This window comes from Phocoena phocoena, chromosome 17 (assembly GCF_963924675.1).
Source record: "Phocoena phocoena chromosome 17, mPhoPho1.1, whole genome shotgun sequence".
NCBI lineage: Eukaryota > Metazoa > Chordata > Mammalia > Artiodactyla > Phocoenidae > Phocoena > Phocoena phocoena.
The window spans coordinates 17,983,814-18,009,885 of NC_089235.1; the positions used below are offsets into that span (position 1 = coordinate 17,983,814).

The 26,072-nt window shown below is 39.2% G+C and overlaps 1 protein-coding gene across 2 annotated transcripts in view; it reads right to left on the reverse strand.

The window, feature by feature from the left end:
- The window catches only part of STAU2 (staufen double-stranded RNA binding protein 2), a 309,313-nt gene that overhangs the window by 118,559 nt on the left and 164,682 nt on the right, over positions 1–26,072 (reverse strand). For both annotated transcript variants that reach the window (XM_065895762.1, XM_065895761.1), the window contains one exon: positions 14,444–14,751. In XM_065895762.1, the coding sequence (XP_065751834.1) occupies positions 14,444–14,751 (308 nt within the window). The remainder of the gene's footprint in view (positions 1–14,443; positions 14,752–26,072) is intronic.

The following is a 26,072-nucleotide window of genomic DNA, read 5'->3' on the forward strand; positions in this document are numbered from 1 at the left end:
CAACTTTATCTGGTAATGTTGGGCACCCTACCCCTTCTCACTGGAGCGGTATCAGGGGGGCACGGTGGAGGGTCAGGACTTCCGCACCATCCATCTGTAACAAGTCCCCTTCCTCGCACCAGGCTGTCAACAGAGGCTAAGTGGGGAAAATGAACTTCTACCCATACCTGGTAATAAAAAGACAGCACTCCAATACCCAACTTGGCATACTGCCAGAGGAGGCTTACTGAAACAGAATATTTAAATAAGATACAGAGACTTATTATACCCATAATGTCCGGGATTCAACAGAAAATCATTCATTATATCAAGAACCAGAATAATCTCAACTTGAATAAGAAAAGACAATCATGAGATGCCAACACCAAGACAGCATATTTGTTAAACTTATCTGACAAGTGTTTTAAAGCAGCTATCATAAAAATGCTTCAAAAAGCAACGACAGGGGCTTCCCTGGTGGCGCAGTGGTTGAGAGTCCGCCTGCCGATGCAGGGAACACAGGTTCGTGCCCCGGTCCGGGAAGATCCCACATGCCGCGGAGTGGCTAGGCCCGTGAGCCATGGCCGCTGAGCCTGCGCGTCCGGAGCCTGTGCTCCGCAATGGGAGAGGCCACAACAGTGAGAGGCCCGCATAACGCAAAAAAAAAAAAAAAAAAAAAAAAAAAAGCAATGACACACATACCTGAAACAAATGAAAAACATGTATAATCTCACCAAAGAAACAGAGATATAAGAAGAACAAAATAGAAGTTTTAGAACCTAAAAACCAAAATTAACTCAATGGATGGGCTTAACAACAGAAGGGAGAGAACAGAGGAAAGAATCAGTGAACTTGAAGATAGAAAAATAGAAATTCCTCAATCTGGACAACAGAGAAAACAGACTGAGAAAAAATGAACAGAGCCTCAAAAACATGTGGGACCACAGCAAAAGATCTAATATTTGTGTCATCAGAGTCCCAGAAGGAGAACAGATAGTGACTGCAGCTAAAAAAGAATTTGAAGAAATAATGGCTGAAATTTTACCAAATTTGGGTAAAAGATATAATACACCTACAGCTTCAAGAAGCTGAACAAACTCCAAATGTGATAAACACAGAGAAACCCATGCCAAGACACATCATAATCAAACTTTTAAAACTTAAACTGCTATCCTGGAAGCAGTGACCTATAGAGGTAAAACAATTCGACAGTAATTTCTCAACAGAAACCATGGAGGCCAGAGGAATTGCAACAACATTTTTTAAGCACTAAAAAAACTGTCAACCCATCATTTTATATCCAGCAAATATATCCTTAAACAATGAAAGGGAATCTAAAACATTCTCGAATGGAAACTGAGAGTATGTTACCAGCATACCTACCCTAAAAGAATGGCTAAAGTAAGTTTTTGAAACAGAAGGGAAATGATAAAAGCAGGAATCTTGGAACTCCATTGGGAAGAAAGAAAGAACACAGAAAGGGGTAAAAATGTTGGTAAACACAATAGACTTTCTTTTCCTGAATTTTCTAGGTTATGTTTGATATTTGAAGCTAAAATTACAACACTGTCTGATGTAGTTCTTATATATGTAGAGGAAATATTTAAGACAATTATAAACTGAGCAAATAAGGCACTGAGAAGGGCATATCACTTCTGTGGTATTCTTACCAAAATGCACGACCTCAATCAAACAATGAGAAAATATCAGAAAAACCCAAATTCAAGAACAGTCTACGAAATAAGTGGCCAATATTATTCAAAATTGTCAAAATCATGAAAGACTAAAGAACTGTTATTGATTGGAAGAGACTTAAGAAGCATCACAACTAAATGCAGTGTGGGATCTTGGACTGGATCCTGGACCAGAAAAATGGCATTAGTAGGAAAACTGACAAAATCTGAATAAGAGCTGTAGATTGGTTAATAGTATTATGTCATCATTAATTCCCTAGTACTGACAAATTTATTTTATGGTTATATAATTGTTAACATCAAACTCTGTAGTATTTTTCTGCTTTTCTCTAAGTCTAGAATTATTTTTTAGAGGCCATTTATAGTAGAAGAGAAAACCTTTAGTGCTTCAGAATAAAGGAGACTTGAAAGAAGCCAAGAGGCTATTAGAGGAGGTAATAAACAAATTTTTCTATGCATATCAGAATTTTATACTAAAAGAATCTTCAAACACAAGAGAAGGGAATCAGTGGAGACTAAATTATCTCTTAATTAGAAAAATTAAGTCACTGAGCAATGTGGTACTTTCTATCTCTGATATGGGAAGTAAAAAGGTTGCAGAAAAAAATTTTCCAAGCATAAAAGCCTAGAAAATTATAATATCCAAAGCATCATGAAAAAGAGAAGTTAAAGGTTCCTCTTTAAGTTAGAGTTTTAGGGAGAAAAAATGTGTAATATAGGCCTATGCCTGGGAAGCCTACCAATGGGGACCAAGAAACTTGAACCGAGAAATATCAATAAATGCTACTGATCTGCAAAAGGTAAGAGGAAATAAGTTGCTGCTTAAACTGCAAATCCAAATTGGTAGCAAACACCACCTATGAGATTATTTTTTAGCTATTTCTATTTTAACCCTAGGAAAGTACTGCTATTACCAACTCAACGCCCCCCACACCCCACATTCACTTTATTATAGAAAGTTTCCACTGAAACTCTTCTAACAGGGAGCAGTAACCACCTAAAAGCCAATTCTGTTAGGTTCTTCTTTGACAGAGAAGTTATGGAAAACTAAGAGAGGCTACTATCCCAGAAGCCAAAAGAAGAGAAAGTTCAGTATGAGACAAAGTTTGGAGTCTGAGTCCATCCAGGTTAAGGGCCTCAGAAAACAAAACTCAAAGTATGCAGAGGAATGTAACAGAACCCAGTCTCTATAATGTACCATTAACAACAGTCAAGATGCAATCCAAAATTACTTGATCTAGAATAAATAGGAAAACCTGACACACAATTAAGTGAAAAGGCAATTAATTAATTAAGACGGAATCCAATATATCTGATGTTGAAATGAACATAAAAGGTGTTTAGAGAACCTATTATAACTATTTTCAAGGATGTAAAGGAAAATATGTCTAAAATAAATGAATGAATAGGTAGTATCAGCAGAGAAACAGAAACTAAAAAGAACCATATGGAAAGTCTAGAAATGAAAATACAATACCCAAAGTAAGAAAAAAAAAAATCACTGGATGAAAGAGATATAGAACTTATAGATACACAGAAATAATACAATCTGAAATTCAGAAAAAATTTTAATGAATAAAGCCTCAGGATTCTCTGAGACAGTATAAAAAATGCATGCAAATGGAGGGAGAGGAGAGAGAAAAGGTAGCAAAAAATTTATTTGAAGAAAATATGGCCAAAACTTTCCCAAATTTGCTGAAAGCAATAAATATACCAATTTAAGAAAGCAATAAATATGCAGTGAGTTCAACAGTGGCCCCCAAAAGATATGTTCAAGTCCTAATTTCTAGTACCTTTAAATGTGACCTTATTTGAAATAGGATATTTGCAGATATAATTAAGTTGGGATCATCCTGGATTTAGAGTGGGCCCTAAATCCAATGACAAGTATCCTTGCAGCTTTCCCATATTTTGAATTATTTGCTTAGGAAAGATGTCAAGATGGCCAGTTAGTAATTAAGTGATTAATTAATTAATGGGTATATTCAGTGGTATTTAAGAACAACTGGTTGTGTTCCAGTTTCTGGTAATGGAAGTATAAATTCACCAGACAAAGCCTCTCACAGATAACAATACACGATGTCGACAAAATAAAACATCTGAAGACAGTGGAATGTGATCAAAAGCAGGAAGATATCAGGGCAGAGTTTTCCCTTAAAAGACCAAAACTATATGGAGTAAGAATTGTGAGTTTATGGCTTTTTCTTGCCTGAGGGCATTCCTCGCTTCCTGTAGTTCTATTGGTAGAAAACTGCAGTCTTACCAGCTGGAGAGAGCAGTGGAAAGAGCTTAGGGGTGGCAGATGAGCTGGTCATCGAGGGAAGAAATTCTAGAAATGAGGTAGCAGTAGACGTGGTGAAACACTAAAGCTGAATATAAACTCTACACAAACCCCTGCTAACTACAAAACTTTACATGTACAGGAAAGACACTAGAAGACCTGACGTAGAAATAGGCAGGAACCAGTGAGAAGTCCGTTAAGATCTAAAAGTCTGACACTTTTTTGTTTGAGTGCAGCCCCTCAAGTGCACACAGCTCAAAAGATAGAAAGCTAAAGCTTTACTGGCCTGAAGTATCAGAGGACATGGGCTGGCAGATCAGCTGAAAATTGGGGGTTGGGAGAGGGAATGCTAGAAGCTAGGAAATGCAAAGGGTGAGCTCCAAAATCTGAGCCTAAATGTGCCCAAATAATTAGGTAGGCACAGAAAGACTGCAAAAGGAAAGGCTGCAGCTGGAAGCTGAAGAAACTAAGTGGAAATATCAGCTGAGGGATATCACCACGGTGAAGGCAAAGCTTGAAGTTTTAGTCCAGGCAACTTAACTGAGTACTAGACCAAAAACAAAAAGAAAAACAATAATCTACAAAAGAAAAGACGATCCAGAGTTGCTATAACATATGATAATATGTCCACAATGTCCATTTTTCAAACAAAAATTACAGACATGCAGAGAAATCGAAATGAAGCATATTCATAAATAAGGTGGTCAAGAGGAAACTGACTCCTAATGGGCCCAGATGTTGGGTTTAGATGACAAAGACTTCAAAGAAGCTATTATAAAGATGTTCAAATAATTTTTAAAAATGTGTTCTCAATGACTATACAGGTATGGAATCACAACAAAGAAACAGAAAAAAAAAAGAAGAAGAACCAAATAGAAACATTAGATTAAAAAAATACAATAACTGAAGTGAAAAATTTATTACATGGGCTCCACAGCAAATTGGAGAGGACAGAGAAAGTAGTCAGTAAATCTGAAAATAGATCAACGGAAGTTACACAATCCAAAGATGGAGAAAAATAAACAGAGTCTCGAATACCTGAAGGACAACATCAAGAGGACCAACATATATGTAATTAGAGTCCCAAAAGGAGAGGAAAGAGAAAAGGGCAAAAAAATCTTTTGAAAAAACTAGCCAAAATCTTTTCAAAACTAGTGAGAAACATTATCTTAATCTAAAAAGCTAAATGAATCCCAAGCAGGATTAAAAATAATCCTAGACATGGTACAGCCAAACTGGTGAAACAAAGGTGAACAGAATATCTTAATAGCAGCTAGAGTGAAACAACACATTACACATATGGTGCAGAAACAACTGGTTATCCTATGGGAAAAACAGGCTTCAAGTCTCACCCATACCATACCCCCAAAATTAAATAGATATCAGCATTAAACATAAAAGCACAAACTACAAAATGTCTAGAAAAAAATCAGAGAAAATCTCTGCAACCTTGGGGTAGTCAAAAATTCCTTAGATAGGACCAAAAAGGCACAGTTTATGGGGAAAAAAATGTAAACTTGAACTTCATCAAAACTGAAAACTTCTTTTCCACTTTTCAAAAGATGCCATTAAGATAATGAAAAGACAAGTCAGAGGCACAGGCAGGGAGATAATATCTGCAACAGAAAGGGCTTGTATCCAGAATGTATAAAGAACTCTGATGACGCAATAATTTTAAAAAATCGCAACCAGAAACTGGGAAAAAGATGTGGAAATTTCACAAAGATATATAATTGGCCAACAAGCACAAGTAAAGAAGTGCATATTATTGGTCATCAGGGAAATACAAATTAAAATACCAGTGAGATACCACTGTACCCTTCACAGAATAAGACTGATCATATCAATGTATGGAACCCTCATACAGCGCTGGTAGGAATGTAATATGATACAACACACTGAAAAAGAATCTGATAGTTTCTTGTAAGCATACTTACCATGTGACCCAGGAATTTCACTCTGAGGTATTTTTCCAAGAGAACTGGAAACATGTCTGCACAAAATCTTGTACATGAATGTTCACAAACAGCTTTACTCATAATAGCCCCAAACTGGAAACAACTCGAATGTCCATCAACAGATAAACTGATATATAATTTGTGGTGTACATCATACAATGGACTAGTACTTAGCAATACAAAGGAACAAACTACTGATATACACAACATGGACAATCTCAGAAACATTACAGCCAGTGAAAGAGGCCAGAAACAAAACTGTTCAGGCTGGATGATTCAATTTTTATGAAATTTTAGGCACAACTAATCTTTGTGACAAAAAAGATATCCTGGTTGCCCAGAGCCACAGAGAGGTGAGGAAAACAGGCTACAAAGAGGCACCGGGGAATATTTTACAGTAATAGAAATATTCCCATCTTGATTGTGGTTGTAGTTACAGGGTGGTATACATTTTTCAAAACTCATCGAACTGTATAACTAAAATGGGTGTGCTTTATTGTATGTAAATTGTACCTCAATAAGGTTGATCAAAACATTTCAAAAGCATAGTTATCTGATACAACACTAAGTCATTGCTCACACTTCTCACAAATAATCATAATTAATCTCCCAATTAATTTCCAAGTAATTGTTACCTTAGGAGACTAACCATTTGAATTTATCACATGTTCAGATGTGACTGTCTGTCCTTCCACTTCCCCCTTTCTCCTGGCCACACTCCACATCCCACCCCCAACAATCCCATCCTAATGTCAGCTTCATGAGGGCAGAACCCTTGACTGTCATTTATGCTATATCCTCAGTGCAAAAAGTGCACCTGGCCCATGGCAGGTGCTCAATATACTTTGGTTGATGCAATGAATGAATGAATCCCTCACATTGTTGGTATTCATCAGGAATCTCTTCCTAGGCCTTTACCCACTTTCCCTGGTCAATCTTTACTACTTTTTTTTTTTTTTTTTTTTTTTTTTTGCGGTACGCGAGCCTCTCGCTGCTGCGGCCTCTCCCGTTGCGGAGCACAGGCTCCGGACGCGCAGGCTCAGCGGCCATGGCTCACGGGCCCAGCCGCTCCACGGCTTGTGGGATCTTCCGGGACCGGGGCAAAAAACCGGGTCCCCTGCATCGGCAGGTGGACTCTCAACCACTGCGCCACCAGGGAAGCCCTTTACTACTTTTATGGCTTCAATTGCATCTGTACATCGATCACTCCCCAATCTCTGTGTCCTATGCTCTCTTGCTGATCACCAGACCCACTGATGAATGCCTACTGGACTGCTGCCTTTGAAAGTCCCACAGGAAACTCAAATTCGCCATGTTTAAAATGGAACTCATTAACCTCCTGTAAGTTTATTCATCACGTTCGTACTAAAAATAAAACCTTTCCTAAAACATTCGTATTACCTTCCTACTTTACTTCATTCTCAAATTCTTGAAATGAATGGTCAATTCATCCTCAAAGAGTCTCTAATTACTCTACAATGCCCCCTAAATGTAGCTTCCATCCTGACCAGGACAGTGAAAGCATCCTCACAGAAGTTAGCAGCCAAGATCATTGAATTCTCTCAACTGTACCGTGGATGCCTGTACCTCAGCCCCACTCCTCTACGACCATTAGCTTTGCTTCATTCAATCTTTGCTATTTCTCTACTGGATTCATACAAAGTCACTCTAATTGGTCTTTCTGCTACCAATCTTTTTGTCTAGTTCCTCCTCCACATGCTTACAGAATTATCTTTCTGAAATACAAAACCAATGTCACCACCCTTTAAAAAAGAAGTTGGTGGTCTCTGGCTAACAGCTAAATTCAAATTCTCAGCAGCACACGTCTTTTCAGCCTACTTGCCAACCACTTCCACTTTGAACTCTTAAGCATTTTCTAAAACATCATGCCCTTTTGTCTTTAGGAGTCAGCTGTTTCTGCCTGCAATTTCTTTTCTTCTTATTCACCTTAAAAGTCTATGTACTTCTTAAAGCTCATTCAAATGTCCCTCAGCTATGAATTCTTAATTCCTTCAGTCTGAGCTCTTCATTCCCATCCATGATTCTTGACATGGCTAATCATACCTCAAGGGATGACACTTACTATGCGGGGCAGGCATTACCTACGTTATTTCCTGCAGCATGCTACAAATATTTAATTTTTTTTAAATTAAATTTTTGTGTAATGTTCAAACACTGATCCCCGGAGACCAGACTCAATTGTGATAGCGGCCACTCTTCTGTATATTGGTTTTATTTTCCTGTCTGTCTGTCTCCAACTTGACCATAACTCTTCCTGTACCCACTGTCTGGTATGCTACCTGGCACGTGTAGGTATGTATTAAGTATCGGCCCAGAGTGAATAAACAAACGTTCCAGTTCCTGTTGTTCAGCTAAATCAATTCCAGTATTCAATGAGATGATACTATATACCCAGATTAACTTCATATCCATCCAGTTCTTCACATATATACTGAAATGACTGAAAACTATTCTTAATGCACTATTTTTCTCTTAATAAGAGTTTCTGAAGCTGTGAACTGTGTATCCTTTTCCAGCTGTACTCCTTGTTTTCTCAAATGTTCCACTACAGGATTTGATTCTGAACTTTTCTTATACTTAAAAAAATGACAATACTACAGATAAAAAACATTTTAAAAGTTTTTCAACTATCTCTTATCTCTCACAGTTATATCTGCTTTTTGATGTGACCGTGTCAAGACGCCAGAACTTTCCTGAACCTAAAATCTGTAAGGGTTTAAAATTAACTAATAATTCTCTATGTGGAAATGAGTAAACTGCATTACTAATAGGATGCTTTACTTCTGTAGTCCCTCAAATGTGTATTTACATCATAAAGTTGTATCTTTGAATAAAAACTGAAGTTCCTTCCAGCTCAAAAGAGAATTCTTAAATAACTCAGACTCAGTTGTGTACCTAGTGGAGGGCATAAATAAATTTATTAATGAAAGCTATGACTAAACCAAAACGATATCCAGAAGACCATGGACTACCATGAACACTAGTCCTACCTTCAGGGATCAGGCTTCAAACACTATACAACAGCTGGATTTAAAATCAAACGAAGATTTGTAAGCAAGAAGCAGAAATGTACCAGGCACTTCTGCTGTGTCATAAAATAAAGTAGGTAATGCCTCCTTCACTATCTGATACATAACGAGGCAGTCAATAAACGTTAGTTTCGTTTCCCTGTTTACTCATATATCTCCTAATGCCCCTGGTATGTCAGAGTAGTTTTTTTCCGTGTGCAGAAATCTTTTACACTCAGTATTCCACATACTGTTCTCTTTCTCAAGAGTTGTCCCGGGTGAGAAGAGAACAATATATCTGAAATTTTAGATGCTGTCATTCACGAAAAAAAAATCTCAGCCATAGCTGAATGCTGGAGAGAGGGAAATAGATAATTTCAACATGACTTAGAATGAACATAGGTATATAGATACCAGCCTGACATGCACTGACATGTACCTGATGGGTACTACAATAAATCTTACATTACTAAGTAAAAAATCACATCATTGCCAACCTTTTCTAGCAAAAGGAAATGAAATTCACCTTTAGATGAAAAATAATTTCCTTTTCTTCAAATTGATTGAAGAAATAATTGATTATTGGTTTTCAAATAATTCCAAATAGAATTCTCATGCTGACTTGAAATCTCTTCCGGTACAAACAGAAAAGGCTACAGTTATTTCTACTTGGGGATGACACATAACGGCAACTATTTTTTTCTGCACCTCAGTGGCTCATTTCAAAGTCACTGTGCCAGGACAGCTCTTTTGTGTTTGTATATTACTCTTTCTTTGAAATATGTGTCTTACTATGTATGTGCTGGCATATCAAGGCTCAAAATGAGTACCTTTGTCTTTCTGATTACATTCTGCAGTGATTCAGGGTGGAGTCAGTTAGTCCTGAATAGTTTATGCAGTAATGGTAGACTGTTTACTTGAAGCCTGATTGATTCTTATTTGTGTTACTGTTACTCATCACAGTATGTTTTTATATGGATCAGGATTTCTTTCTTCAAATGTAATATTTTTCTCTAAAGGGTTGGAAATTTCAGCAAAGTAAGGTGACCTATCATTTTACTGGTTTTTATGAAGTATGGTTATGTGATATGTAGTCTGCATACCCTTAAGGGCTTGGCCAAGTATATCAAGGCCTAAAGAAACCAGACAATAAGTCAGTTTGCATGAATGTAGGCTGCCCACTTGAAGAACAAACCTGAGTTTTAGGGTCCCTACAGGAAAACCAAGCCTTCAGGAGAATTCTTCCAATTTCTCCAAGGTCTTTGAAAAGCAGCAGAGGCTAAATCCAAGAGGGCTTTTTAAGAAGTGACTGTGAATCAGAGCAGAATCTCTTGACCCCATGCTAAACCCATATATGTTTTGCTCCTTGTACTCTGAGTAATTTCTCATCACTTTATACATTTGTTTAACAGTGTAGATGAAAATTTGGGCTCAGAAGTGACACGGTGAGTTATGTTTCAAGGACAAGCTAGAAACGGGGGAAAAACATATTCCTAAGTGGAAGAGTATATGTATATGCATGATTTCTTTCTCCATATTTTCCTATTAGGAATCTACAAAAGTTTACTGAAACTGGTCTTTAAAAAAAAATGGATCCCTTACTCTTTAAAAAAACAAGTTGCAAATAGCTACTCTGATTATAAATATGTGGATTACAAAAAGTGAGGTACAGGGAAATAAGAAAAAAGAGAAAGGAAAAAGGTTGATTCTCAAATTGGCCAAGCCCCACTCCCCATGTCCCAGCTCAGTGTAATCTGTACTAAGGTCGTATTGTTAAAATATGCTATGTGTCATACATGTCAAAAATAAATATTTAAAAGAAGCTCATAACCATAAAAGAAGTCTGCTATAATCATACTAAACTTCAAAAAAGGAGATATATTATTATAGTTGAAATGTATTATGTTTGAATTGTATTTGAAAAGAAAGTTTTTAGTTAAATAGATATTTCTAAGCCTTCTACTGACATTCTCATCTTGCTAAAAATGGCACCAGCATCATAAACTCACAATAATGAACAGCCCCCCTACAAAACACTCCTTGATTTTTATAAAATAAACTAATTACGGTTTAACTAAGACACCAACTAAGTGCTTCTTTGCATTCTTTATGTGAGAAAAACAAATCTAGTTTATCAAATTTTACTCTCAAGGTTTTAAAAACAACACTCTTCAGTGGATGATAGTCACAAGGAAGGGTACAGACTAAAAGATTAAAATTAAATCCATCTATCAAGGAGAATTTACTAAAAGATTAAAATTAAATCCATCTATCAAGGAGAATTTACTAAAACAACTCATTTAAATTTCCAATCTAATCATGTTCTAATGACTCATTTAAACAATGAAACGGCTTATAGTTAATTATTCAGAGAGATTTTTAATCTAATGTATGGAAAAGCATATTAAAGATGGAAAAACTCAGAATAATGTAAATTATAACACAACAAAACAGTCTTCTGCTTCAGCTCAAAAGCAGAGCATTTCAAAAATGTCTCCATAACAATCTTCTTTAAAAAGCTGAATGATTTTGAAATATTTTGGCATTGTAATTAAAGGGTATCAAGGTACGCACCAAGGAACCCTGAACACTACGGTATAACTACATTTCAAATGGAATTTTTATGAAATGCATAGAAGTTATAGAAGCATGCTAACTGGGCTGAACAAAGTCTGAGGTTCACAGAACTACTGATATAAAACTTTTTTCTGCTAAAAAATAATAAATCAATAAGAACATTCAGGCTTTAAAAGAAGATAATAAAAATGTACTCGATAAAAATTCAAAAAATAAATATTCACTTATGATAGAGATCCAAAGGCTTGCATCTAAAATGTGATTAAAAACTTTAGGTGAGCCCAAGAAAGGATAAAAGAATTACTGAGAATGTGCAAGTGTTCAGTCATATTCTGACCTATGAAGTCAGCTTTATTAATAATAACTTTAATTGTATAATAAATTATTCTGTAGATTTAAGCAAAAGGATGTGAGTTTAATACCTACGTTCCGGTGAGCAAATAAGCTTTTTGTAACTTATAATTTCAATTAAGGAAAAAAACTTAAAAGTTAAAACAACGTCGTTTTCAGTACACTAATATATTTTTTTACTTTGTAATACAATATAGCTGTCACATACAATGGCTCTGGTAGGCTTAAATCAAATGTCAGTGGGCACAGAGGGCCAGAGAAGGGTTTATATACAATATTCAATAAGCAATAATATCTATTCAGTGTACGGTAACAAAATTTTAAAAGTACGAACCTAGAAACACAGAAAAAGAATTTATTGTTTTTAAATTCCAGAAATGAAAATAACATAACAGCATGTCATCCATAACAAGCTGGCCCTATAATTTCTAAACTACAGTCCAATTAAAACATTTAAGAAATAGAAACAATCTACATGTTTTTCTACCAGGTAAATGTACCTGAGAAAGTTACCTATGAAGCAAGAGGCTTTAAAACTCTTAACCACAAAGACTCTTCTACCGTGACATTATGAGGACGTGCCGGGCACCTGACAGGGAAGGGAAGCCATTTCCCACAGTCTGTTCACCACACACTGCAGGCTGCAGCCCGTCAGCAAAACAATATTTCATCGCAACACCGAGCTCATTTGACCAAAGCAGCACAGTAACGTTTTAAAACCATGTTTATCTTCATTAGTATGTAAAAATCACCATACACAAATTTGGAAATGTTTAACGTGTCCATAAGTAAGAGTGTATTATCTCAGCATAAGCTTTAAAAAAAAAAAAAGGTCCGAGTACTCAGCCCAAATATAGGAGAAACAGATTCTACATTTTGACTAAAGTAAAGGTATTTTAAAATTATAGTTGTTGTCATTGCTAAGAATTAACAAATAAATACAAATTTAAGTAGTTCTTCTGGCAGCAAAATTACGTCTATCAGAGGAACATCTCCAACCAAAAAATCAATTCAGAGCTTGAGTGCGATTTGTGCTTTGTTTCTATCAAAATGCAAATGCAGTGTTACTTTCACACATTTCTAAATGACTAGACTTGTAAATAAACAGTGAATTCCTTTTCATCACAGTTTATTTCTAGTCACCTTATGCAGATTATAGATAGAACTAAAAATTGCTTAGTTTTTCTTTTCCAGTACTTTAACTGTGTGAATCAAGGTCCTTTTATTTTAAACAGTGATTTATTGTTATTCTTAAGGTAAACAACGAAAACAAGTTCTAAATTTTAATTTTTAAGTTAAGTGTTTAAAATTTCAGATGACAGAGCCCAAAACTGGTAACAGCTTTTTAGATTTCAGATTAATAGTCTAAGTAAAAACACTCAACGACTACCTGGCAATAGATGTGAAAGAATCAGGTTTCGGTGACGAGAAACAAAAAAAAGACATGCAAAATACCCCCTTGGTAAAACACATGATCTTCTCTCTTATATCTAAATTTGTAAAATTTTTATAAATACATGGTCATTCTACACAATACAGATCTTCTAGAAGATTTCTAAAGGAAATTACAGTTTTTGGTCTTAAGGAGTAAGACTAAGACGGAAAGGGGGGTGAATATAATGAAATCTGAGGGAGCAGTCCACTCTTTCTACACACAAGCACGCTGCTGTTCACCCAGTCAAGTGAGCGATTACAGCTCAGTACAGGATTTTCAAGGCAACTAAGAAGTCAGAACACAGGTATTTCCTCTTCCTAGAGTTAACGATTCTTTAAAAAGTTCTACTCATAAAGGATTGTTGGGTTTTTTTTCAAAAGGGAACACTGACTAAACGGGGGGTGGGGGGGAAGGTTTCCAGCCCCAAATTCATATACACAACAAGTGGACTATAAGCTAGATTTAGACTGCCCGGGGAAATAGACTTGTTGGTACCGTCTAAGGTAGGCGCTACCCTAGATGGTTCAAAACACGATCTAGTAAAACGATACATGTTTTTATGCCTCAGACAACTAGAAAGCATTACTGTTCTAATACCATGTTTAACTAACTCCTAAGATAATAGACTTCTAGGATGTTGTACCTTAGTGGTATACCTGAATCATTACTAGCCATAGAATGTCAAATTCAAAACTGCTATGAAAGTCAAATCAGCATTAGAAAAAAACCTTACTGTAAAATGAGGGAGGACTTAGTGCTAAATACTAATACCAAATGTACGAAGGCAGAATTTTTGTTTGGGGAGGAGAGTGAGGGAATAGATGCACCCAAGCAGAACACAGAACAGAGAATGAAAAATGCTTAAAAAAAAACAAATCAAAAACAAAAACAGAAGAAGAAGGAATATGGAGGAGAGCCAGGAGGCAAAAGAATTACTGGAGAGCATGAAAAATCTTTAAAATCAGGCGTGGGCACATGACTCGTTTTTCTGTCCTCTGTGTTCCTAATAATTTACAATGTAAGTGGCATAGAAGTCACGCTAGCAGGCAAGAACGAGCTTTCTGATGGACAGAGATGAAGGATTTGGGGCTAATGGACTGTTTTGTTTTCTTGTTTTTGTTTTTGCTTTTAATTCATACCTGAAAGCCTTGAATCCTTGCTAAATATTCCAGCTGTTTTGAAGGTTGTACTGGAGAACAAGGGGGAGGAGGAGAACTTCCTTTTAAACCTATGGCTTCAGCTGTAGGAGATGTTCCATTCATAAGGAGTTCCCTGGCAATTGTAGCTGAACTACTCGAGGTGGGAGATATACTGAAGAAAGAGCTTGAGGGTTGGTTCATATCTTTGGGTGACAAATAGCCTAGAGCTGTGCCAGAGATTACTTTGTGGCGGCTGGCTTCCATCTCTTGATAAACATCAGGAGACAAATGAAGAATTCCTTTTGGAGCTACAAGTAAAATAAAGGAACACTGTTATTACACGTAAAATAAGTGGAACAGAAACATGTTATAGCATTATTAACTCAAGGATTTCACTTGACACAGTGACTGAGCAGTGAGAAACGCTGTAAGCAAGCACCTTCCCCACGCTTGCAGAGGCAACGGCAGTCTCCTGTTTGGAGGCGAATAACGCATGTTTCAATATTCCTAAAATCATTAGTATAAACAAGCCACCGAAGTGACTTCAGGGGAAAGTGTACGTGGTAGGGAAGCTGTGGAGGAACACGGGTAACTGATGTGTGGAAGTGCAACATGGGATAAGATCAGGAATGTGCAGGGTCTTCACCCTGCAACTTAATATTTTATGATCTCATAAAAGAGATCCCTAACATGGATTTTGCTGCAAAATCCCTAACATATGCAGCAACTGAGACACAGTGGGTCAGTCCAAACCATCGGAGGAACAAACTCCTATATCCGACGGCCTACTGGTGTTCTCCTATGTCCCACCGTCAACTCTATCTCATGAACATGTCAAAAAGCGACAGAGCATCTTCTCCCCCAAACTGTCTCCTATCTGGCTTACCTCATCATGACACCACCATCCACCTGCTCAGCTGCCCAACCTAGACCCCTGGCAACCACCTCTGAGTCACCCCCTGGCAACCATCTCTGAGTCACCCCCTGGCAACCATCTCTGAGTCACCCACGTGCATTAGTTCAAGCCAGGCCACACACAGGTTCTAATATCAAGAGGAGTGAGCCTGGGGCTGTGTCATCAGTTGGCAGGGTTGTAAACATATAAAAACAGCACTTTCCTGTGACTACCATTTGTCTCAGAGAGGTTTCAAACCACACTTCACACTGCTTGTTCTAATATCTTTGGGTCAGATTTTAACGACTCTCAAATCATGATATTATCTTTTAAAATTACTGATAAATCACCACTTTTGGAGGATGTGCTCTGAGAGACACAACTTCATTCCCTTGGTCCTGCCTCCCCCTTTCCGACCGCCAACCTCCTGATACAGGCCCTCAGTGTTTCTGGCCAGGGTTACTGTAACAACCGCTAAAAGTTTCACCGCTGCTAGTCTCCCCAGTGTCCATTTCCCAAAATGTGTTCTATAACACAGTCCCCCAATATAAGGGTTCCATGATAAATAAATTGGGGAAATAATGAAAATTGTATCACACACAGACGTCCTTTTGGAGGATTAAAAACGCACATGAGCACAGTAAAGACTGAGAAGTCCAGAAGAACGGAAATCTATTCAACTTGGTTTAACCCAGGATTTCCCAAATTTATTTTATATCCAGGCTTTTCACATAATATTAATAATATCTAACACTCGGGGAAATGCTAAGACCAGCCACCCTCTTACTTTAAAGTCTTCACTGGCTCCCTCACTTACACGATAAAATCTAAACTTCTTAGGACGACGTATGAAGCCCTCAGTGACCTGGCCCCTCCTCACCTCTCCATCCTACCAAAATACTCATGCGGAACCCATGCTCCCATCATGCAAATATATTCACACTTCTTCCAATACTCTGGCTTGTTTGATCCCATCATATCTGTATTTCTACTGTACACACACACACACACACACACATACACCAGTTAAGCTCCGACTACTAGGTTCCAGGCACTGTGCTAACCAATACTGTCCTGACCTCAAGTCACCCTCAGTCTCTCAGGAGAGGAAAATGAAAGGCATAAATAACATAGGGTGGTAAGTGCCTCTGGAGAGGTGGGTTAGGGAGCGGTAGGAGCTCAGCAAAGGCTTCCTGGAGGTGGTACTGACGGCACATTTCAATGGATGAGGAGAACTGGGCCAGGGAGGAAGAGGGCTGAAGGCAGATGGCAGCATGAGCAAACGCGGGCACTAGCAGAGTAAGCCCAGGAAAGCAAGAAGGGGGAGGTGCGGGGGATGCCCTGGTGGCGCAGTGGTTGAGAGTCTGCCGCCAATGCAAGGGACACGGGTTCGAGCCCCCGTCTGGGAAGATCCCACATGCCGGGGAGCAACTAGGCCCGTGAGCCACGACTACTGAGCCTGCGCGTCTGGAGCCTGTGCTCCACAAGAAGCGAGGCCGCGACGGTGAGAGGCCCGCGCACCGCGATGAAGAGTGGCCCCCGCTTGCCGCACCTAGAGAAAGCCCTTGCACAGAAATGAGGACCCAACACAGCCAAAGATAAATAAATAAATAAATTTTTAAAAAAAGAAGGGGGAGGTGCGAACTGCAACGGGGGAAGGAGGAGGCAGGAAGGGGCGAAGCTCCAGGAGACTTCATCCTGACGGCATTAAACATAAAGGAGTTGCTTTTAAAAATAAATGGGACTTCCCTGGCGGTCCAGTTGCTTAGGGCTCGGTGCTTCCACCGCAGGGGCTTGGCTTCGAACCCTGGTCCGGGAACTAAGATCCCGCACGTCGCACGGCGCAGCCAAAAAAATAAGTGATTTATATAGCTTAAAATAACATATCAATCCCATTTGATGGATTTACTTTATGCCTTTGTGTTTGTTAGCTTTATATCCAGGAAAAATTGCAACAAAAAAATTTAAAAAGAAAACATATGCGTTGGAAAAAATACAGATGAATCTCACTAGCCAGAGGAAACTACTTTTACATTTGGCTTTAAAAATATACTTTTAGTCTTGTTTCCTATATACCTTTTTGTTAACTTGAAAAAATAAGTTAAAACATAAAAATACCACATGAGGGCTTCCCTGGTGGTGCAGTGGTTGGGAGTGCGCCTGCCGATGCAGGGGACGTGGGTTCGTGCCCCGGTCCGGGAAGATCCCACATGCCAGGGAGCAGCTCGGGCCCGTGCGCCATGGCCGCTCAGCCTGCGCGTCCGGAGCCTGTGCTCCGCAGCGGGAGAGGCCACAGCAGTGAGAGGCCCGTGTACCGAAAAAAAAAAAAAACAACAACAAAAAACCACATGATCCTTTTGTTGTTTACAAAACAATATACTTTCATTAATAATTTTAAGGCTTAAATTTTCATTATATGAATTGTTTCCTTAAACAATTCCGCATTGTTGGACATCTAATTTATCTCCTTTTCATGCAATTAAAACAATAGAGTGAAACATATTTTTGCAATTACATCCTTATTCACATGAAGATTGATTTCCTTCACTTAGAAGCAGAATTGCTAGTTCGAAGAATATGCATTTCAGTTTTTCTGACACTAACAAACTGCTCCAAGTCGGTACAACTCCAACAGCAGTGCCAATTTCACGCTTCCATACTAATATATGCAAGTTTCTCTTTCCTACTTTGGTACTGGACATTATTATTAAAAAATCCTTGCCACTGTTCTCTGTTAGTGCCGTTAAGTGGCAAAGATTTTTTTAATAATATCTAATACCAAAATAGGAAAAAAAGGTACTTTTAGCCCCACCACCTGACATCTGGGGAGGTGAGAGGAGCTGGAGATTGGAGTTCAATCATCAGTGGTCAGCATTTTAATCAGTCATGCCTACATAATGGAACCACCACAAAACCCCTAAATGAGGAGGTCTGGGAACCTTCTGAGTTTTGAACACATCCACATGCCGGGAGGATCGGGCTCCCCAACTCCATGGGGACAGAAGCTTCTGTGCTCTAGAGCTTTTCGAACCTCATCCTGTGTACCTCTTCATCTGGCTTTTTGTTTTAAATTCCTTTATAATAAACCAATGATAGTATCTTCCCAAGTTCTGTGAGCTATTCTAGCAAATTATCGAAGTTGAGAAGGGAGTTGTGGGAACCCCTTGAATTTATAGCCAGTTGGTTAGGAGTACCGGTGGCAACATGGGACTTGTGACTGGCCGAAGTGGGGCATCTTGTGTGGCGGAGCCCTTAATCTGCGGAGTCTGTGCTAATTCCGGGGAATGTCAGAACTGAACTGTAGGACACCCTGTTAGTGCCTGGAAAATTGGAAAATGGGTTGGTATGGGGAAAAAAATGCCTATACATTTGGTATCAGAAGTGTAGCAAAAACAGTCATATGTCAACACTGATCAAACTGTACACATGTGTACAGTTTATTATACTTCAATTTTATCTCAACAAAGTAAAAATATTTGCCAATTTGATTAAGTGCTATGTCATATTATTAATTTTTTATATTTTCACTAGCTGCACAAACACCATATGTAATTCTTAAAGAATAACTCAATGTATGACTCTAAATTCTATACTCAATTTAAGAAATCAGGAAACTAACAGCATTATCTCAGTACTGCTATTATACAGCAGTAATGGGCTTGCCAACAGCAATATTATAAAGCAACGAAAATGCTCTCCCAACACTCGAGAGGCATTACATCACAGTATAAGAACTCATGCAGAGTACAGGCTCCCTTATTCTACAGTAAAGCCTGAATCGACTTTTCTTCATGCATAAAGAAGATTCCTTTCTGCAGAGCTCAAGTGATGTAACAGCCATTGAAAGACTGTAAAGGCACTTGTGGATTTATGCAGTCAACTACCGAATGATTTTCAACATGAATATTAGTAACAGTGTTTGGATCAGTCACAATTCATTTAGGTTCTTCCTGTTGTAAATTTAAGTCACTTTTCAGTAGGGTAAAGACCGAAAAGCAGATTCAAAAAGTTCAGATATACATGTTTAAGGACTTTCAACTGTCTCCTGAAAAACGATATCCATTTATTCTTCTATTAGCAATGGGTGACTAAAACCTGATTTCCTACACGCCTGTCAAAACAGGTTTTAGTTATTCTAAATAATTACTGCCACTCTACAACATTCATTGTTATATTAATTTACATTTATTTGATTACTGCACAGATAAACTTTCTCTCACGTGACCACCTCACAGGCCCAAGCCTTTTTTCCTGTTGGCTTTGACCTCGGTTTTGCTCATGGCCTTGGAAGGTATTCCCTTGCTCAGGCTTGTTATATCTGTTATATTTACCCTCTATCTGCAGATGTCCTGAACCCGTTCTCCCATCATCTATCGTCCTCCCCGATTTTGCCTTTAATACTCCCAACTTTTTTTATTTTATTTTTTTTTTGCGGTACGCGGGCCTCTCACTGCTGTGGCCTCTCCCGTTGCGGAGCACAGGCCCCGGAAGTGCAGGCTCAGCGGCCATGGCTCACGGGCCCAGCTGCTCCGCGGCACGTGGGATCCTCCCAGACCGGGGCACGAACCCGCGTCCCCTGCATCCGCAGGCGGACTCCCAACCACCGCGCCACCAGAGAAGCCCCAATACTCCCATCTCAATACTGTCGATCTGAAACCACTGTACGTGGCTACACCGCAGATACAACACTGGCACTATTCTAGCTCTTTACACGCATTATCTCATTTAAACCCCACAACAACCATATGAAATGGATTTTTATTTCTCTATATTATAGATGAAAAAACTGAAGCACAGAGAAGTCACAAAACACAGCCAAAGTCGTATGGATGATTAGCAATGCTAGACTTTAACTCCAGGTAGTCTGTCACTAGAGCTTGGATACTTAAACATTACATTAAACGGCCCCCTGAAAGAACAAGAAGAGCACAAAATGCAATGTCCAGCCAGTTCCAAACACCTAGGTTTAATCCAGGAAGTAAACTCCAAGACTGAGGTTTACCCAGATTGGTTCCATGGTTGACCAATGTCATCATGGTTGTTCTTAGATGTTCCAGAGATTGCCTCACCAAAATCTCCCTAGATTATACAATGTTCACACAGGATTTTAAAAGCCCCAACTTGCCAGGGACTGCGACATCTTACAGATAAGGAATGCCAGGCCATGGTGCCCTTTTTACTTGTTTTCCCCATTAGGTTTACGTTTCTCTCAAATAGGTGTGTAAACCCTCCAGCACGCAAAGCCTCCTGCAGCATTTTCCTGGAGCTCCAGTTCTTACTGGAAGAGCTGAAGAGGACATTTTGAATTGAGATCTCTTAAAAGGTCTTATCATATGTATAGATAAACAAACTTAGCAGAACCTGGCCTTTTGATGTTCACTAACATCATAACTCTTCCAGAGGCTGAAGAACAGTGGTATCAGGGGTATCAGAACAACAGGGCAAGTCAACGGAGCAAGAAAGATAGTGTCACTTCACTGGTACAAGTGGTTAATATTAGTCTATAAAGAGGGATTTCTCTGCAAGTCTGTGGAATGAACACATAGCTATTGCTTAATAAAATGAACTTGTCACTTTTTTTTTTTTTTTTGCGGTACACAGGCCTCTCACTGTTGTGGCCTCTCCCGTTGTGGAGCACAGGCTCCGGACGCGCAGGCTCAGCGGCCATGGCTCACGGGCCCAGCCGCTCCGCGGCATGTGGGATCTTCCCAGACCGGGGCACGAACCCGTGTCCCCTGCATCGGCAGGCGGACTCTCAACCACTGCGCCACCAGAGACGCCCTGAACTTGTCACTTTTTATACCAAAGCTCTGAGAGAGAAATCTTACTGCTTGTTTCCATAAATTACCTTGAATTCTTGCCACAATACTGTTGGACTCCATGTTCTGTTTATAAATATTCAAATACCCAAGAGTACTCAGGTCTACTCTGTCACAGTGAGTTTTTCATAACAAAAAGTTATAATTCACACAGAGGTAAAATACTTTCGTAAATGAAAGAAAGAGCAGAAACGGTGGTGGGTCCTTCGGACTGAGATTTAACACGTGTGGGTAGACTCTGCTCCTATGTAGACACCATCAAGGATGACTCACCACATTTTAAGAAGAAAGTCAATTATTTGTATGTGTTTTGAAAGCTGATGCCTCAGAATTTTGTTCCTTCTCCAATCAGACGTTTTGTTTAGTACTACCTCAGAAGACAAGAGTCCTGCTTCCTGAATGGCATCAATTATCTTAAAACACACCCCAGGTTTTGAGGGTGTGTGCCTGCCAATTTAGAACTGGCCATCTCAAAAGTTACTTGGTTGCTACTGGCAAAATAGATTCTTAATGAGTTTTATTTTAATCTTCTCTTGTCCAAAGTTTCAAGTGGCAGTCAGGTATAAATACATTATGTGACTGGTTTTCCTGTTGTAAAAGTAAAGTCCACCTCTCCTAGCATTTGCTACTCACTGAATTTCCCTTGTGTGTCCTGATGGTGGCAAAATTTCATCATTCTAATCTGTTTAAACAACCTTAAGTTTAAAGTTTCAAAAAATTATAATTGAAAAATTCCTAAAACCTGGAAAATAAACTGCTGGTTCAAAACAGGAAATCTGAGAAAAGAATGAGCAAAAACAGCAAGATTTATCAGTTTGACAGTGATTTTAAAAAGACATTTATATGAAAACTGACAAAATCCAGGTAAGGTCTGTAGTCTAGTTCATTGTATCATACCTGTGTCAATTTCCTCGTTTCGATAATGTACTATAATTACATAAGATGTCACCACTGGGAGAAGCTGAGTGATGGGTACACACAACCTCTCTGTACCATTTTTACAACTTTAAAAAGTTTTAAAAACCCAACTACATGAAAGCATTGTTATGCTTCTCTGGGCATCTCCCAGAACAGAGGTCCTAGAACAAAGCAGTGCTGAGACCTCAAGGTAGAGAGGACCTTGAGGGCTCCAGCTTTGACCACTGATGTGCCTGATGTGCAGCCCTGGCTCCCCAGGCTCTGGCTGCTTGACCTCTCGTTCCATGAGAGTAAGAGAGAACCTGATGGGGGTGTGGGCCCCATGGCTGGGATTCTGGTTCTTTGCCAGAGAAGCTTGAGGTCATTTATTAGGTGAGAGTACATGCGACCCAAGAAAGAACCTACTGGACCACCATGGCCATCCTCATGGAGTAGAGGGTTAGACAATCCATCCTCTGCATGATCTTTAAGCTGCTAGGCTGTCTGGAACTTAGAAATCCCTCCTTCCCATGGCCCTGCTGTTGAGATGAATGAAACGTGGATGTTTTGGTGGGACCCCACTTCTCTCTTCCCACACAGCTCGTTATCGAGCTGGTCTTCCAGTGGAGGGCCTTGGGTCCCTAGTTCTGCCTGATTCTTAAGCAACTATTTAAATGGAGACAAATATTAATAATGCAAAATTTGAGGGAAACTTCTGAAAATTAAACTAAGAAAGGAAATGCTGGATAAAAGCAATACAATGAAAAAGTAAAACGAACAGGTAAATAATTTGTTAGAAGTTCCTTTTTTAAGGTCAGTTTCAGAATCACCTTGGAAGGTGAAGTCTCAACTAGCGAAAATCTGGTCACATCTTATGGTATAGATGAGATTAAACCTATCTGGATTAAAAGAAACAGCTACATTTAAAAAAAAGAGTCATTATTGAATGAATGAACAAAATGATGTACTTTAATGTACTCAAAAAGCATAACTTAAATCAGTGGTGAAAATTAACCTGGCTTGGGCTTCCCTGGTGGCGCAGTGGTTGAGAGTCCACCTGCCGATGCAGGGGACACGGGTTCGTGCCCCGGTCCGGGAAGATCCCACATGCTGTGGAGCGGCTGGGCCCGTGAGCCATGGCCGCTGAGCCTGCGCGTCCGGAGCCTGTGCTCTGCAACGGGAGAGGCCACGGCAGTGAGAGGCCCGCGTACCGCAAAAAAAAAAAAAAAAAAAAAATTAACCTGGCTCTTGCCCTTGAGTTGGATGAAAGCACTGATTTTGTTAATTTGTGTATTTTATTGGTCTTATTTTTTTTGCTCCATTGAACATGATGTATGTGAAAAGTTATTAATTTGGTGAATGCTTATGAATGAAACTACTGACAAAGAACTTTTCGGAAGATATGCAAGTCTTGTGGTGAGCACAGTGCCAAGAAGGAAAAGTGCTCAGTCCATTCCTGATGCACAGAGGTGGAACTCCAGGGCAGAGGCCTGACAGGACAGCACGATGCAGCCGCCAGCACACCTGAAAGAGCCTGTGCCTTGACGGTATCAGTTGTGCAATTCGGGGGGGCGGGAACGAAATGGTAAATGATACATTTTCTTTAATGAAACAAAAACAACAGTAACAGCAGCAAAAGTTTTTTTGAATATTCATCTTTTCGTTTTTTAAGAAAACAATTTGAAATGAACTGGGCAATGCCTTTGGAAAGCCAGTTCTATCACACAAATGTACACTAGCTTAGCCAAAGAAAGGGGCCAGTCAGAGTTTTCAAACCCACGGCTGAATTGTTATTTTTTCTTTAAAAGAGAAAAATAAAAAGTACATAATTACGAAGGGCAGCACCCTGAGTATGGTGAATAAACTCACATTCATCTTAATAGTAAAGAAGGTCTCACTTAGTTGGCTTATGTAGCAGAAATGTGTTCGAGGTTCAACATTTTCCATAAAGATACAACTGTGAATATTTCTACTGAGTAGGACAAAACTTCTGCGGTGATAAGGAAGTGTGAGAGCAGCTTGTGAAGACAATGAGTTGTGTTCAATTATTAAGTTTATTCAAACCGGGTAAAAACATTGCTGGTAAAATAAAGATCATCCTCACTAGTTATCTTTCTTCACAGGAAAAAATCCATTAGTGACTATTTCCCTAAGACCGTAAAGAAGACTAAAAAACAGATTATGTATATTGCCACGTGACACAAATGACCAATCCCTCAGCAGGAAGAAACACATACTGAAATGCCTAACACAGCAGCCCCAACAGTACCCTTCTGCTAGCGTCCTGAGCCTCTGTCACAGAGAGCTCACAAAACAGTCATAATTATAGCTAAAACGCATGCGGTCCTTACTAGATAGCAGGCTTTGCATATATTAGCTCAGTAATCCTCACAATGACCCTATGAAGCAGGGATTATGATCCCACCCCACGGTCTCAGTGAAGACCACCCAGGGAGCCTGGACTTCTACCCCAATCTGGCAGTAACGAGTGGTGTCAGAAGAGGAAGAGTGGAGAGTCAGGACTTTAATCATCACCTAGCGGTAACAAGGTTATCCCCGCTGTGGTGTCAGTGAAGGCCATGCAGGGACCAGAATTCCTACTCCATCCAGCAATAACAAGGAGTCCCCCACCCTGGGCACCAAAGGAATCAGAGTGTGGAAACTGAACTAGAATTCTAAAAAGTGATCAAGTAACCCACAGAGAGTAAGAAAAAGAAAACAGAAGAATAGAGTGAGTAAATAGGGACTTTCCTGGTGGCACAGTGGTTAAGAATCTGCCTGCCAATGCAGGAGACACAGGTTCGAGCCCTGGTCCGGGAAGATCCCACATGCTGCGGAGCAACTAAGTCTGTGTGACACGCCAAAGAGTACAGCCCCTGTCTGCCAGAACTAGAGAAAGCCCGCCCGCAGCAACGAAGACCCAATGCAGCCAAAAATAAATAAATAAATAAAAAATTTTAAAAACCCTACTTAAAAAAAAAAAGTAAATAAGATGTCAGGCTTAAGTCCTAACATATCAATTATATTAAATATAAATGATCTAAATATACCAATTAAAAGGAGATTGTCAGAGTAGATTAAAAATATGACCCAACTACATGCTGCCTAAAAGAAATTCACTTCAAATATAATTATATAGGTAAGCTGAGAGTAAAAGGATGAGGAAAAAAGACATATCTTATAAATATTAATTCAAAGAAAGCAGGACATTCTATTTCCAAATGATGACATGTGGAGATCTACGGACCCACCCCAACAAACAGCCAAAACTAAAGAATATTCATTTTAAAATATTTTTAAGTCCCTGGAAATTGAATATAAGGGCATATAACAAATAAAACATTCTCCCATGTAATAAAGAATTTGGCTGGACTTTGTCCCCACTTCCTGGGAGACAGCCTCTAAATCCTTAGAATTTCATGAGTGACAGGAGTGTCTTTGTTATTCATGGGGCACCCCTTGGACCATGTCAGAGTTTACGCCAACAAGATGACTCAGAATGGCGGATGGTTATGTCAGAAAAGCCAACTATGTGATTAGAGGGTTGGAGCTTTGAATCCCATGGTAGCAGCCCAACCTCTGAGGAGGGGGAGGAGGGTTGGAGATTGTTATCAACCTCATGGCCAATGACTCAATCAGTTATGCCTGTGAAATAAATGCCCACAAAAATTACACAACTCTGGAAACTGAGTGCTTAGCAGGCAATACTCTGTGCATATTACACATCACTGGGTAGGGAGTGACACATTCCTGACTCCATGGGAAAAGGACATCAAAAAAAGTATACCAGAAGCTTTGTGTTTGGGACCCTCCAGATCTTACCCTATGTGTCTCTTTCTTTTAGCTGGTTCTGACTTGAATCATTTTTGCTATAACAATACTGTAATCATAAGTAAAAGACTTTCCTAAGTTCTGTGAGTCATTCTAGTGAATTATCAAATCTAAAGGCTAGTGGGAAGCCTTGAATTTATAGCCAGTTGGTCAGAAGTGAGGGTGGCTTTGGAAATCCTCCCAGTAG